Source organism: Apteryx mantelli, chromosome 22, assembly GCF_036417845.1.
Source record: "Apteryx mantelli isolate bAptMan1 chromosome 22, bAptMan1.hap1, whole genome shotgun sequence".
NCBI lineage: Eukaryota > Metazoa > Chordata > Aves > Apterygiformes > Apterygidae > Apteryx > Apteryx mantelli.
Window position 1 is genome coordinate 14,670,622 of NC_089999.1, and position 14,148 is coordinate 14,684,769.

Genomic DNA, 14,148 nt, shown 5'->3' on the forward strand with positions numbered 1-14,148 from the left:
GTACATGCCTGTAAAAACCATGCGACAGCAAGGACCGTGGGTGACGTATTGCTGATTTGAAGCTGTGTAAAGTTAAATGCAGTCACTAGCAAAAGTAAGAGTGTCATAGTGCATAAGGTGTAAATCGGGACGTTTCTACTGATTTTAGTAATGCTAAGGCCAAATCGTTCTGTTTCAAACACAGTGACTGTAAACAAGTGAATACGCTTTCTGAACCAGAATTAGTGCCACAGAAAGCTTCATCTAAGTCATTTAGTGATAGCATTAGAAATAAAATCTGTCCATGTCATTTGCCAGACCACATGTGGCAAAGAAAATAAACAGGCAGCAATTCAGTCTGCCTAAAACAGCTTAGTGCACCCCGCGCCGCCAGTCTTTGGCATCGTGGCTGTCTTGCGGACGTCCTCTGTGAGCTAACTATGAAATTGGATTTTTCTCTCTCGAGCTCCTCAGGCACCCTTTCAAACCCTGTAATTTCCCAGACCTCTTCCTCCTGGTACGCTAAGAAAAGAGCTGTTATTGTTTGGAGGCAGCCAGTCTGGGAAATTTTCCCCACGGCTCAGTCTGAATGCAGAACAAAACTATTAGCCAGTGTGTGCGTTTTTTTTTTTTTAACATTTTGTAATGAGGGGAACAAATGCACTCGGCTGTACCTTTGGGAGTAAAATACGTGACTTTGTGAGGACAGGACGGCACCAGGGGGGGATCTGGCTCGCCGAGGGCTCCCGCTGCGGTGCTGGGGCGGCACGGGCTGGGGTCCCGCCAGGCGCAGCCGCTCACGGTGCACGGAGGTTTTTGCAGGAGGCGCAGCCCGAGCTCAGCGCCCCACGGAGCCGCAGCGTTGCGCGGGAGCAGCTACCGGCACCCGCGCCAAGCTCCTGCGCAGACAGGGCTGAGCGGCACCTCCTCCAGAGCGACCCTTGTGCCACGTTTCTGACCAAAATCCTTCCTGCGCGACGCTCATCTCGTGCCCTGCGTGCACGGGCCCGCGTCGACCCGGAACGAGGCGAGTTGTGTCAGCTTCCATTGCACAGAACCGTTGGCTTCTGCCAGTAACAGCAAACTGGGAATACAACACAGCCTGGAAACTTCGGTTCCTCTTAATGAATCTTTATTGTAAAAATTATTCTTACAGCTCCCCACTTTGCCTGTGACAACAGTTAAGGAAACCGACAGGCATATCTTATTTACATTGGTATGAAACAATAAAACAGTCTCCCATCACTTCTGAGCCTCACTTCCACCCTACTGCAAGAGCAACCAAACAGCCAAACACAGTCCGACCCCGTCTCTGCCCCTCGTAATCTCATCTCATCAGCCTCGCAATACATTGCAGACGGTTTCCTCCCCGCCATGGACAGCAGACAGCATATGGTAAAGCACTGCAGAGCACAAGTGCAAGGAGCCTGTCTGCATGCTGGGTATTTTAAGGCACCTTATTGCTCTGAGGGAGAGAAAACCAGGTAAAAGTAAGACAAAGGAAGGAGGCACTAAAGCAACGACAGCACCCGCCGAAGCGTGGTGCTCCCTGCTGTCCCAGCTGGGCCACGGCGGTGGACTCTTCCTCGCGCCAATGCCAGCGCGGGGCCCCGGGCTGCGTGGGAGACGGCCGTGTGCGTCGCTGGAAGCCTCAGCCAGAGGGCTGGGTGGCCGCGGGGACGGAGAAGCGTTTCGGCACGCAGGTGCGGCACGGGTGAGCGTGCGCGGCCGGGAGTGCTGCTGCAGTCTCAGTTCCTGAACCGTGCTGAGGGTCTCACAGCTTCACCAGAGCAACACGCACGAAAAGCTCCCCAGTAAAACCGGGAATAGCTAGTGCATGCTGGCAAAAGCGACCACCTAAAATACAGGGCAATAGGGTACTCCACGACTGCAGGCCACATTCCCTAATGATTTTGTCTACATGCATTATACAGCCTTAACTATGCCAGTGCAGACAAAGCGATGTTAGCTCTGACTATACTGCTGAAACCTGTTACTGTGTAGAAACAAGAAATGAGTATGTGCAAAATACCCCCAAAGCATCTGCTGCCTCATTTAAAAACCAACACAGTTCATCCAATTTAAAACCTGTGTGCAGACTGCATTGGGTCCAGCTGTGCATTCCGCTGAAACTTTGTGTCATTATTCCCAGCTGTGAAATCTGCAGGATATTTTACCAAATCCAGATTCTCTGCTTGCCCAGAAGATGATTATGAGACAGCACCAAATCAGAATCTGTGTTTGGCCAAATCCCATCTCCGGCTGAAACAAAGCAAATCTAGTCCAAGATGAAGTCACTTCTTTCCACTATCCGTCCTGGGTTTCTGTTTTCCTGAGGAGAACAGCAAAACCAACTTGAAACAAGTATTTTATAAAGGGTTGGGAACAGGGAGAGCATCAGTCCTGGTGTATATACACATAGCTAGTGACTGATTTTACTACAATTGGTATTTGCAGGCAGAAAAGTATATATATATATATATATTTTAATATGCTGGAGATATTTCTCCTCTCTTGAGCTTTTCATTGATACTTTTTTTTGGATTGTTGTAATGGATCATAATAAACACTCATGTCTTTTTATGGCTTTTTTTTCTCCTTTGGTCAGAAAACCAATCTTTCCCCTTTTTAACCTCAAGTAGAGCAGACTAAAAGGGAAGAAAAAAATTAAAATGAACAAATTTGTGTTTTGTGGTTGATTGATTCTGGTTTCTGGGACAATACAGCACTCAAAAGCTTTTCCTGTAAGAAGGAAATCTATCACAGGTTCTCCCTGTCCTGCATGTGTTTTCCCATTTTTTCTCCCCTGATCCCCTGTCAGCTGTCTGCTCTGTAGTAACACCTGAGCTCATGCTGTGTCCTCTCCCTTGCTAAGGCCTTCTTCCTCCACATGGCTAGCTATTTAAAACAAATGACCTTGCAGAAATGTCATTATATCTGAAAGTTGTAACCCTTTGTCAGAACTAGCCAACTGGTTCAGAAACTATGAGGAACACACACACAACTGTAGCGAATGATTGCACGGACTCAAGACACAACCCTCACAGTGTGCTGGCATGAGGCTTGTTTTTGATAGGAAAACATCCTAAAAATCTGAACATGTTATTGAAAAATTTGAAGGAAATTACATTTTTCATGACAATTTGCTGCTTTCAAAAGATCTGCTTGGACTGAGTGATTTTTTGGTTCCCTCCTGCCAGTATTTAAATTGCTGGAAACTGAGCAGTTTGTATGACAGTGCAATGACATCAGTTAATTGCTCCACGCTGTCCCAGCTGGGACGTGGCGATGGACCCTTCCTCATGCCGAGGAACTCATCTGCACAAAAAAGGGAGACCAGGAGACTGGGTGAGACATCCGAGGGGGTCTAGAGAGCTACACAAATGTGGAGAAGGAGCTCTTCCTGGGTAAAGCAGCTACAGGCAGCCGTCTCCCAGCCGCCCATGAAGCCGGGGCACACCACCCCACTGCCCACCGAAACACAGGAGCGAAGGTTCAATTCCACCTCTGGCCCTGGACTCACAAGTGCAACCTTTGACATTTTCTATGTGTCACTCGGGGATAAAATTCCCTTCCTTCCACTCTTAGACTGTTTTTGGCCAAGGACAATGTACAATGGCTAGCCCAAAGATGTCTCTTGCTGGCTACCACAATAGGATACTGCTCCTGGGATATGCTCAGTGATGTTATTAGTGTTATGTGCTCAGGCAAGGGGACAATAACTACCACAGGGAAAGAGGTTTCAGAAGAAAAAGACTGAAGCAAGACTGGATGGCATAAAGAGCTGAAGATCAAGTCTTCATCTCTTCTTACACTGCGTGAATGCTTATTTTTATTGTCTTCTCTTCCCTGCTTTATGTGTTTGTTGCATCCGAGAGCCCCAAGCCTACTGCCATGGTAACCACAGTCGCAAGAAAAAAATGTTGTCTCAATTGCTCTCCTCTCGCTTGTTCCAGCAATCCTTGCTCCAGGATTGCGCAGTTTTGACAAGGCATCAAACTGAAGTCCTGATAACTTTGAAGCCATTTAAGACTTCATAGCGTGATCCTTGCAGGCAGAGGGTTTGTTAAACTCCTGTATGATCCAGTTCAGGCTAGGCTATCCTGTCTGACTGCAACTGCTGCTGCAGTTCCTGTGGCAGACAGTGGTCTTCTATTTTCCATCCTACTTCCTTGATTTGGCACGCAGCCTTTTTTTGTGTGCTCTTTAGACACAGGTTGCTTTCAACCTCTGAAGACTCCCTTAGCTAAGATTTTTTAAAGGACAATGATGCAATAATGTAGGGCTCTTACGAATAGAAGCTTGGCCATGAAACACCTCTTATGCATGGTGCCTACATTAGTATATACCATAAGTACCATATGCAAATCTACTTGTAAAACACATGCAGAATTATCCTCTGATTCTACCAGCAAATTGAAGTATAACAGGACAAGCAAATATTTCTGTTACTTCTTTTCAGGAATAAGTGGAAAGAACTTAAAACAGCACTTTTGAACCAGTTTTGGAGTGAAAACTCACTACAGCTTAGAAATGCAAGTAAATATTCTTTTCCTTAGGTGTCACAGAGGCCCTGAGAGGATAGGGGACTTGCTCATAGTGATGCAGGGCTGTGGAAAATCCCAACCATTTGCCTGCTGGAACAGAGCAATCCCATTAACAATACAAAGCACAAAGTGCTCTGCGCTGGTGTAATTCTGCTCCTGCCAGCAAACAGCCTTCAGCTGCCATTGGAGAGCATCAGGCTTTGCTGAGTGCTTGGGAAAGCCTCACCTCCACATTGCCCTGGCGGCTTTGCTCCTTACCTGTCTGGAATTAAAGGTCCTGTAGGCTAGTAAGGTTTGGGCTGAAGGGTAAAACAGAGAAATGCATTAGCGAAGAGCAAAAATGGAAAACACATAAAGGTCATATGTGTTTCAGATAGAAAAGGGGAAACATAAACCACACCTACCTTAGCAGTGCTCTTCACTAGGGCAGAAAAAAAGAAAAAGATTTTGAATAAAAGAAGGACAAACCACAGGTTCCACTTTCCAGCACTAATAATACAGTTCAGCTATACTGGGCCTTGGGGAAGAGCCTCAGCTACCAAACATGGGGACAGCTCTACAGATTTCAGAGCAGCTCTGTTAATTTATCCTGCCTGAGGCTCTGAGGAGCACCTCAAATGGATGGCACAGAAATACCACCACCCACAGATTCCCTTCTTTCCCAAAGCCTGAGCCTGGATTTTTGTACACCTGAATTTATTTTACCTTTGTAAAAGTAGTGTAGCACCACAGCGAGGCACACAGAGAGGCCAAGGAGGAGGAGAAGCACCCAGATGATGGAGGTACCTTATGCCCATAAAAAAAAAGAAAACAATGGTAGAGACAAATAAAGCCTATGATGTCTGATGCCTGGTACAAGTTGTTATCCATACTCATGGGCAAGACATACTGCAGTAGTCCATCATAAAATTCTAATGCAAAGGGATAAAATATGAACAAACCTAGCTGATACTCAATAATCTTGTAACCACAGTAGCACTGCAAGACATTTTATCAGTTAACTGATCCAACTGAATTAAAAGCCGAATTCTGATTTACCCCAAATGCCACAGCCCAAGATTTCCATTGATATTTGATGACTGAAATGAAGTCTTCATTCAACCTTCTCTGTAAAGATTATCTCCTAAGTTGCCCAAGACAAAAAGAAAAACACAACACATTTAAAATGTGTTTTGTCGAGGGAATTCTATATGTTTTGCCAAGGGCATCTGTTAGACAGTTCAAAAGAGACAACACTCTTCCTTATGAAAATGAATGTTAATTATGGGGCAGAACTGGCTGGGAACTGACTTCCCTGATGAATGGACATTTTGGTCAAAAACCATGGTTTGCCTCTTTCATTTAATTTTCGATCAAGAGTCTATTTTGTTGTTTTTCATCAAGATGACAGACAGTCTGATAACAGAACTGAATATCTGCAGGAATATTTAGTTGGAAATTGGGTTATTTTGGGGGGAAGGGGTGACAGCAGCGAGAGGGGAAAGACTGAGAAAAGGGAAAGATCAGTGGAAAGTTCCCCTACCAGCTCTCCCATGGGTAAAGTGCGTAGGGGACAACAAATTTCCTCAGGTGAGTGGTGTACCTCTCACTTGCACAATCACGCTTCTCCTGATAGGGGCCTGCAGGCTCTGATGGTCGACCCGGCACGTGTACGTGTGCTCATTGTCCTCCAGGGAGGCGGTGAGCAGGAAGTATCGGGAGAAGCTGTATGTCCCGTTGCTGCTCTGTCTGTGGTTGCTCGAGAGAACGTTCTTCACCACATCAGGGACCTTCCTGGATCCCTTCAGCTCTCGAAGCCACTGAGCCTGGGCGTCAAGCGGGTAATAGTTTCTGATGTCGCAGATCAGCTTGTACTGCTCTCCTTCCACCAGGGACAGGGAGTTAACATTGACGATCACTGTGGGTTTTTCTGGTGAGTGAAAATTTATTACAGTGCTACATCTCTTAACTTATAAAGTCTATCCCCATCACTGAACAAAACTAAATACAGTTTTATATGCCATTTTTTCAAGCATTCCCCATCATACTTAAATACAAAAAACCCCAAAGCCCGTCCTATTACCTTCTATTTGCAGCTGAATTGCCTGTTCCCCAGTGAGAGAAGAAACTGACACTGAGCAAGAGTACGTTCCTTCGTCTCTCATTTCCACGTTTCTGAGTAACAGAGAAGCATTTCCCTTGGGGATTTCCTCTAGGAACATCTCAGCTCGGTCAGCCATGTGTTCCACCTGCTTGCTGGAACCATTGTAAGTGAACATGAGTTTCTTGTGCCCCCCTTTCCGATGCAATACCCACTGGATGGTCACATCTGCTTGGTGATCGATGGAGAAGGCACAATCAAATAAGACATCCTTAGACAAGGCTGAGCGGACTACAGAGGGTCTTGTGTGCACCAGGAACACAGCTGTGAGACAAAAGCCATAGTATGACTGATGGATTTTGGACAGTTGTGCAAAGGCAGAGGAATACAAATGAGTACGAGTTGCCATCTAGTGAAGTGAATCTGTACTACAGACCATGAACTTTATGATCTGCTTCAAAGCAAAAAAGAGATTCAGTTGCTAATTTGCCTATGACTTATTTCACTACTTGGTGCAAATGATGAACCCCTGCCTCACGGCTTGCAGGCCACAAGACCCTCCCATGTTCTGCAAAGCCATAGGAAATTACAAGTTCGATGAGGGGCTGTCACCCTGCTGGCCCTGTAAGGAAGAACAGAGTCTAATATTCCCTAAAGCCTTTTTACAGCACTTTTCTTCTGTTCTTGGGCCACTGCCATATTAATCTTTGTTCTTGTCTCATTTTATGCGACAGAATAATAGATGCAATAATTTCTCCATAATTCTTAATTGTAGTAGAAGATTTAATGAAGCAGCGTTTCTTTCCCTCCACACTGACTGTTGCTTTAGTAAGCCACTGTGACCCTAAAAGCTACAGGGGGAATGTGCACAGAGGACTATGTGTGATCTCACCATAAGCTACAGGGCAGCTACCAGCTGGGAAGAATAAAGAGTATCCAAACAGTTTGGGTGGCCAGTCAAAGTCAGCTGAATGGCCTAATTAACCTGCTGAGTAGGCTATAAAAAACAGCTGGGTGACTGCAGCAAAGCTGGCCATGCTGCCTGAAGGAGAGTGCTGCAAAGGGCTCTCCTTCTCTGGATGTTGTGATTTCTGAGCTGAGATTCTGCTGCGTTTTATCTTCTTGGATGTAGTGAGGGGTCTGTAGTTGTAGTAAAGTGCCTGCTACTGTGGTGAGTAATAATTTAAATCCAGCTTTAGTAAAGGAGGGGGTTTTGATGTAGGCCCAAGGGAATGGGAGAATATGAAAAGGCTGAAACGTAGGCAGAGTGAGTTTGTATGTGCCTGTGATATGCTGTGCAGCTCTCTCTGAAAATGTGTGGTGTTGAACACTGCTGCTGACTACCTACTCTTGTGGCTGCAGTGCTGTTCTTGTTCTAAATCCAGCAGCGGTCCTGGTGATGGAAGGAGTCACTGAGGAGGGGGAGGCTGCTTGCAGCCCCCTGGGAGCGAGGGGGCTCCCGACTTACCCAGGGGACCTGGTCCTTGCCACAGCAGCAGTGGGGTCATACCCTTTTGTGCCTGACCTCAAAGTCCTGTTCCCCCTGTTTCTAAAGCACTGTAGGTGTATATCTTTCCACCAAACAACAAAAGATCCTGGTAGGGTGGGGGTGGTGTTAAGTAATATGCAAGTTTGTGGTTTGGAGACAGAAATTGGGAGTGAATTTCCTTGTTCTGACACTGACTTAGTGTCCTTTTGAGCATGTCAGCTAACCAACTTTTTTCAGTTTCTTTACCTGAAACTCCTCTCTAACCTTAAAATAGTAGCTCATGCTGCAGAGCTTGTTTCCAATGTAAACACTATGTAAGCGTTCTTTGTGCTGAAAAACGAATGCAAGTCTTAATGCATGTGGATATATTAAAGCTTTGTTGGTTTAAGTACTTGTTATGGCTTTTAGGGATGATGGTATGGAAGCTTATAAATAGAAAACAATTATGCTTTTGAGAAGCTGCTTTGAAGTTATTTGTTTCTGTAAAGTAGGCATAATCCTCAACATAAGGGAGAACATACGTTTTTCAATAAAAGCAGTTTATCTTACAGCATGTTAGAAAGTTAGCTTGAGCTATCTGTAAACTCATGAGGCTTTTTAAAAATAAACTGAGATCCATAATCACAGGAATCCACAACCTAGGTATGTGAAGGAAGTAACAACTGTTGCAATGTGTAGAACTACTATAGGAGTTCTTAACATCCTGGCATAGAGGGAGAGGGAAAAGCAGACTGTTCTACCTAAGCTTTCTGAAAATGTCTTGTATCTGAAGTTTCATGGGATACAACTGAAATATCACACTGCTGGTTATTCACCAAACTTCCTGGACTGCAGTCGCAATGCCCTTGACAGCTGCATTTATATAATAGAGTGTAAAACACTCTAGGAGAGGATTCTACAGAAACACAAGCTATCATCTCACTAATGAATGTTACCTGAAACATGTGATTGCTCTGCAATTCCTGGAGAAAGCTGTCCTTGACTGTGGTTCTCATTTTCCTTGTGGGTTTGCACAAGAAAGGCCGTAGTCATGTATTTTTCAGCTGTGTGTTTTATGGTGCAGATGAACCAAGAGTCCAAACTGCTGGCTCTGATTTCTCTCCCAGGCCAGATGATCTGGGTGTTAGCTGTAAAATATGCACTGATCCTACAGTCGAGTGTGTTGATATCCTCATTTGCATGCTGAAGAATATCCAGTGAGGACTCTATGAAAAAGTACACAGACTTATTTTGCTGTACATTAAGATTAACTGGGATTATAACCAGTCCACTGCCTATGCACAACTCTTCATGCATTCCTATGCAGTCTTGCTCTGTACTTAGTATAGCTTGTCTCTTACTGTAGGAGTTCCCCAAAAGGGATCAAGTTCCTCTGAGTTAAGACATGCCATTCTGTTTGACTTACGCAAGGTGCAGCATCCAGCCGACTGAATGACACAGGGTCTGAGGACTTGGGTTGAAAGGAGGTGGTGCCTGACTCCTGTTTTATTCAGTGTCTAGTAGGGGACAAATCTGGAAGCTGACTCGGACTGTATCACAGGGCAATGTTCTCAAGTGCAAGGAGAAATCTTCAGAGGAATCTGAAATCTGGCTGGGCACCGAGTTTTGAGATGCTGAATTTTCTATGCCTTTAGTTCCCAAAACAGAGGGAATGTAAGGGTAAAAATGTTCTAAAAGGTAAATATGTCCCCTGAATCCTGCAATTAACCAGGATGCAAGTAACATCACCTCAGTTTGGGCACTGATACAGATACCACCCCCAGCTCATGGCAAAAAGGACCAGAGGGGGACCTCTGTTATTCCCCAATGCTTTGAGCTCTATCAGTGGTGAGCAGCCTGAGGATGCCAAGTATGAGATCTGTCCCCTCTTCTTGCAGAATGTTGGCTATTGTTTGCTCAAGGTGTCTGTGACTTCTCACAACAATCGGGAGCCAAAGTTGCTCGCTTGACTTGTGCAAATAACTCACCTTTTACAAAAAATGAGGGGATATTGTCTTGTGGATGGTTTTCTGAGTGAGATCTTCGAGCCTCTTCTGATTCAGTTCCACTCAGCAGGAGCCTGACATTCAGCCTAATAATCTCTAACTCTTTTGTCAGGGGGATGATTTTGCTTGTCTCAAACACACAGGCAAGCTGCCTGCTTTTCCTGAAACTTGAACCTGCTGTAGCAATTCCATTCAGGTTCTTTGCGATTCCTGAAAGGCAATGGCCATGCACGCATTTTAAAATGTCACTGCTGCTCTTAAAAGCCTAACAAAGTTTAGCTTACTGATAGGGGGGAAATTGTGTAGCCAGTACCCTATGTGTGTTAGGAATCCATTTAGCCCACAGCATTTGGGTTATGTCAGGGAGTGTTCTTTGCTTTTAGCATCATACTCAAATACCTTCCTTTTAGTAGTTCTTAAAATGGAACATCTTATTTAAAAGAGAAAAGCTGAATGTGAGTTGAAAGGGAAGAATAATGATCCGAAGTGCAAAGCAGAAAGAAATTGCTCTGAGTGAAGCATTGCATCTTGCTGGAGGCCTCTAGATGTTTGAGTACTATCTTAAGGTGTTCTATAGACAGGTAACACTCTGTCCTTTGAAAGTGCCGTTCCCTGAAGTTTAGGGATTATTACATGGAAATCCAGCAAAACCACATAACTTACTGTGCAAGCTGGTGGTGAAGAGGAGGAAAACATTAAAGTCAGGCTGATTGAGGAACCTGCAGAGTTTTTAAGAAGCAAATGGGGGAGGTGGTGGTAGGGTTATGTGGGAATTGCTGATGCTTGCACTGAGTGCTGGAGTTAGACTCGGGCAGTGAGCTACTCTGCTGACCTGGGAGCTGTGCCTTCCCTCACCTAGACAAGTGATATGAAGGGCTCTGAAACATGGCAACATTGCTGGTGCAGAAGTTACCTTTTCTGCTCTGTAAGGAACAGCAAAAAGTACTCTGCAGTTTCAAATGACTTCCCAGCTGCAGAAAATGTATTGTCAATTCCTTGAATCCCTTTTGTGTAAGGATGGTATTTTTCTATAGAGTTTAAGAACAGAGGCTAAATGCAGCCTGAAGGGTAATATTACAAGGATGTTAATAAGAATGTTAATTTATAGGTGTTTCTGTATTAGTACAGATTTTTTCATGGTGAGCTGTTTGAGGAAGCAGGGAATAAGAATGTGTGAATATTGCCATGATATTCAACTCAGCAGCAGGAGCTGTATATAACCAGAATGATTTTTGCTTAATGATACTTTTTGGAACAGACAGAAGCAGACAACACAATTAAGAATGGGAAACCTGCCAGAGAACAATAGTGAGAAACCTCACATGTTCTGCCATGGAATGGCTGTTAAATTATCTGGAGGAAAGAGGAGGAGAGAGGGCTAAGTTTTACAAGATTAATGCAAAACAAAGATCTGCCCAATTTTACATATGCAAATTGAGTAACAAAAAGGTAACCATGTCCCTGGCTTTGCTGCAGACACTATGCACTGAAGGCAAATATTTTTACCCTCCCCTCCAAAGTGTGTAAACACTGCATTTTCAGTGTAACATGCTCCATTTTAAGTTTCTTAGGCAAAGCAGAGGCTGGACTCACTTTTATCAAATCCAAATTTTGAAACTGAGTCAGCTTTTTGTGTAGTCCATGCCAAATAGTAGCAAAACTGAGTTACTTTCATGAAAACACTTCTGGGTTTGTTTCAGTTCCAAAAAAGTCAAGATTATTTAGTCAGTTTTGAGGTGCACTTGAAACATTTTACAAGGTCTTGATTATTTCACATTCCTGAATGAACACATTTCAAGCTGAACAAGTGCAAGAAAAATACAAGAAATCAGTCACTCCTGAAACATCCTAGCTGACATTTGGTTCAGAAGTTAGTGGTTTTATAGTCTCATTGGGAAAGATATTCTCAGCTTTATAGTTTGCTCCAGTGGTGAACCAGAAACCCACAAGCACCTGGCACAGCAACGCGTTCCCCTTTGCCAAAGCAAGACAGTAAGTGGTACATACCAATGCACAGAAAGCAGCCGGCTACCAAGTACGTTCTGTAATTCATGGTGGAGCTGCTGGAGGCAGCAAGGTGCCCCCTGCACAGCCTCTTCCTGCCCCGCACTTCGGGCTCATTTTCGGTTTCGCTTCTCCAGGCTGCTGCGAGTGCAAGTCGCGCAAGTCACGGGGCGGGACTGGCGTGGCGCAGGGAGAGCGGCGCTGAGCTTTCGTCGGCGTTAACCGTTTCACAGCACTTAAACATCCGCCCTGCTGCGAGGTATAAAAGACAGCAGCTGCATAATACATATATTGCTATGTTTCATAGGGACTTCTGATTTTTGTGCAGCACTAATATTGCTGCCGGTGCGGTCTCCTTTGCACCTCTGCAGCTAATAAAGCAGAGGTTTTCTTTTACGACATGTCTCAACCAGCAAACTGAGTATTAGTCAAGTGAGAACTTAAACTGTCCTTCTGTTTGCCTGCATGCAGAAGGTATTGGTAGCCCTTCCTGGAAGGTGATCATCTCATCCCTGTGAACTTTCCTGGTTTCACAGATGCTTATTTTTGAAGCAGAATAGGAAGCTAGCCTGACTAGCTAAAATTTCTCTTGATTGAATAGTAATTGGTCCTGAAATGGGTAAATGTATTTGAAAAATTCAGTGTTAACAGGCTCCTGGAAACTGGAGCTGCAGAACTGAACAGCCTGCAGGGCCCTGGCTAGCAAGGTGCGCAAAAACAGAGCTGAGAGCACAGTGGCTTTCGGCTGGTTGCGTACCTGCTTGGAGGACGGGAATCGCGGCGAGGAGACCGAGGATTTTACATTTTCTCTGCTGCCTGTAGGCGCGTCCATGGTGTCGTGGACCTCGGCTCCGATCGCGGGAGAGCATCGTTCGGGTCACTTTGGCCACGGCAGCGTCTGTAGCCGTGGAGTGGCTCTGCCACAAGCGCGGTGGAAAGCATCCCTGAAATGGGGTTCGAATGAGCGGGTCGCAAGCAGGAGCAGCATGAGCTGTCAGCCCCGGGCTCCCTGCAGGCCGCGGCGAGTCCGTGAGCCAACGAAAACGGGCCAAGCCCCTGCTCTGCCTCCTGGCTTGAAAGCCACTGGAGCTGGCATGTGTGAGCAGGGACCTGAAGCGGTGCTGGAAGCTGCTCGGCTGCCTCGGCCCAGCGGAGAGGGACGCAGGCCTGGGAGACGGGGATGGGTGCACACCTCTCCTGCAGCGCTGCCTCCTGCCGGTTCGGACAAAACGCTGCCTTTTCCCCCAGAGCTCCTGTAAGTCACAAGAGCGCCCGGGCGCTGCCCGAGGAGACGGGGCGGGAGCGAGCTCGGGGTCGGGCTGCAGGAGCCGCGGGGCTCTCGAGGGGCGCGGGGGGGAGGCTGCTGCTGTGGGGGCTGGCGCGGCGCTGCCTGCAGCCTGTCACGCGCGGGGCTGGGGAGGCAGCGGCTGCGGGGGGGGGGGGGGGCGGGAAGGGCCCTGAGGGGAGGCGGTGGCTGCGGGGGGCGGGAAGGGCCCTGAGGGGAGGCGGTGGCTGCGGGGGGCGGGAAGGGCCCTGAGGGGAGGCGGCGGCTGCGGCGGGGGGGCGGGAGGGGCCCTGAGGGGAGGCGGTGGCTGCGGGGGGCGGGAAGGGCCCTGAGGGGAGGCGGTGGCTGCGGGGGGCGGGAAGGGCCCTGAGGGGAGGCGGTGGCTGCGGGGGGCGGGAAGGGCCCTGAGGGGAGGCGGTGGCTGCGGGGGGCGGGAAGGGCCCTGAGGGGAGGCGGCGGCTGCGGCGGGGGGGCGGGAAGGGCCCTGAGGGGAGGCGGTGGCTGCGGCTGGGGGGCGGGAGGGGCCCTGAGGGGAGGCGGCGGCTGCGGCGGGGGGGCGGGAAGGGCCCTGAGGGGAGGCGGCGGCTGCGGGGGGGGGGGCGGGAAGGGCCCTGAGGGGAGGCGGCGGCTGCGGGGGGCGGGAAGGGCCCTGAGGGGAGGCGGTGGCTGCGGGGGGCGGGAGGGGCCCTGAGGGGAGGCGGTGGCTGCGGCCGGGGGGGCGGGAGGGGCCCTGAGGGGAGGCGGCGGCTGCGGCCGGGGGGGCGGGAGGGGCCCTGAGG

General features: G+C 47.6%; 1 protein-coding gene across 5 annotated transcripts; it reads right to left on the reverse strand.

The window, feature by feature from the left end:
* Nucleotides 1-1,094: 1,094 nt before the first annotated feature.
* On the reverse strand, nucleotides 1,095-13,386 carry LOC106500215 (tapasin-related protein-like). Of its 5 annotated transcripts, none has more exons than XM_067309606.1 (10): nucleotides 12,842-13,386; nucleotides 12,088-12,333; nucleotides 10,063-10,290; nucleotides 9,031-9,300; nucleotides 6,589-6,930; nucleotides 6,109-6,435; nucleotides 5,232-5,312; nucleotides 4,931-4,947; nucleotides 4,785-4,825; nucleotides 1,095-2,311 (listed from the first exon to the last, which is right to left on the reverse strand). In XM_067309606.1, exons 2-9 carry the CDS (start codon nucleotides 12,131-12,133, stop codon nucleotides 4,811-4,813), a joined length of 1,326 nt encoding a protein of 441 aa, XP_067165707.1. In that variant the 5' UTR covers nucleotides 12,134-12,333; nucleotides 12,842-13,386; the 3' UTR covers nucleotides 1,095-2,311; nucleotides 4,785-4,810. The 5 variants fall into 5 exon arrangements, with proteins under 5 accessions (XP_067165707.1, XP_067165708.1, XP_067165706.1 ...); XM_067309607.1 differs by having other exon boundaries at nucleotides 1,095-1,836; nucleotides 12,088-12,336; XM_067309605.1 differs by having other exon boundaries at nucleotides 12,088-12,336.
* Between the last annotated feature and the right edge of the window lie 762 nt (nucleotides 13,387-14,148).

Excerpts from the sequence above, each read along its gene's own strand:
- LOC106500215 (XM_067309606.1), bottom strand. The coding sequence starts at position 12,133 with ATGAATTACAGAACGTACTTGGTAGCCGGCTGCTTTCTGTGCATTG. Across the intron at positions 9,301-10,062 it reads CCCCTCATTTTTTGTAAAAG|AGTCCTCACTGGATATTCTT; the intron begins GTGAGTTATTTG and ends ACTTTTTCATAG. Across the intron at positions 6,436-6,588 it reads AATTCAGCTGCAAATAGAAG|AAAAACCCACAGTGATCGTC; the intron begins GTAATAGGACGG and ends TTCACTCACCAG.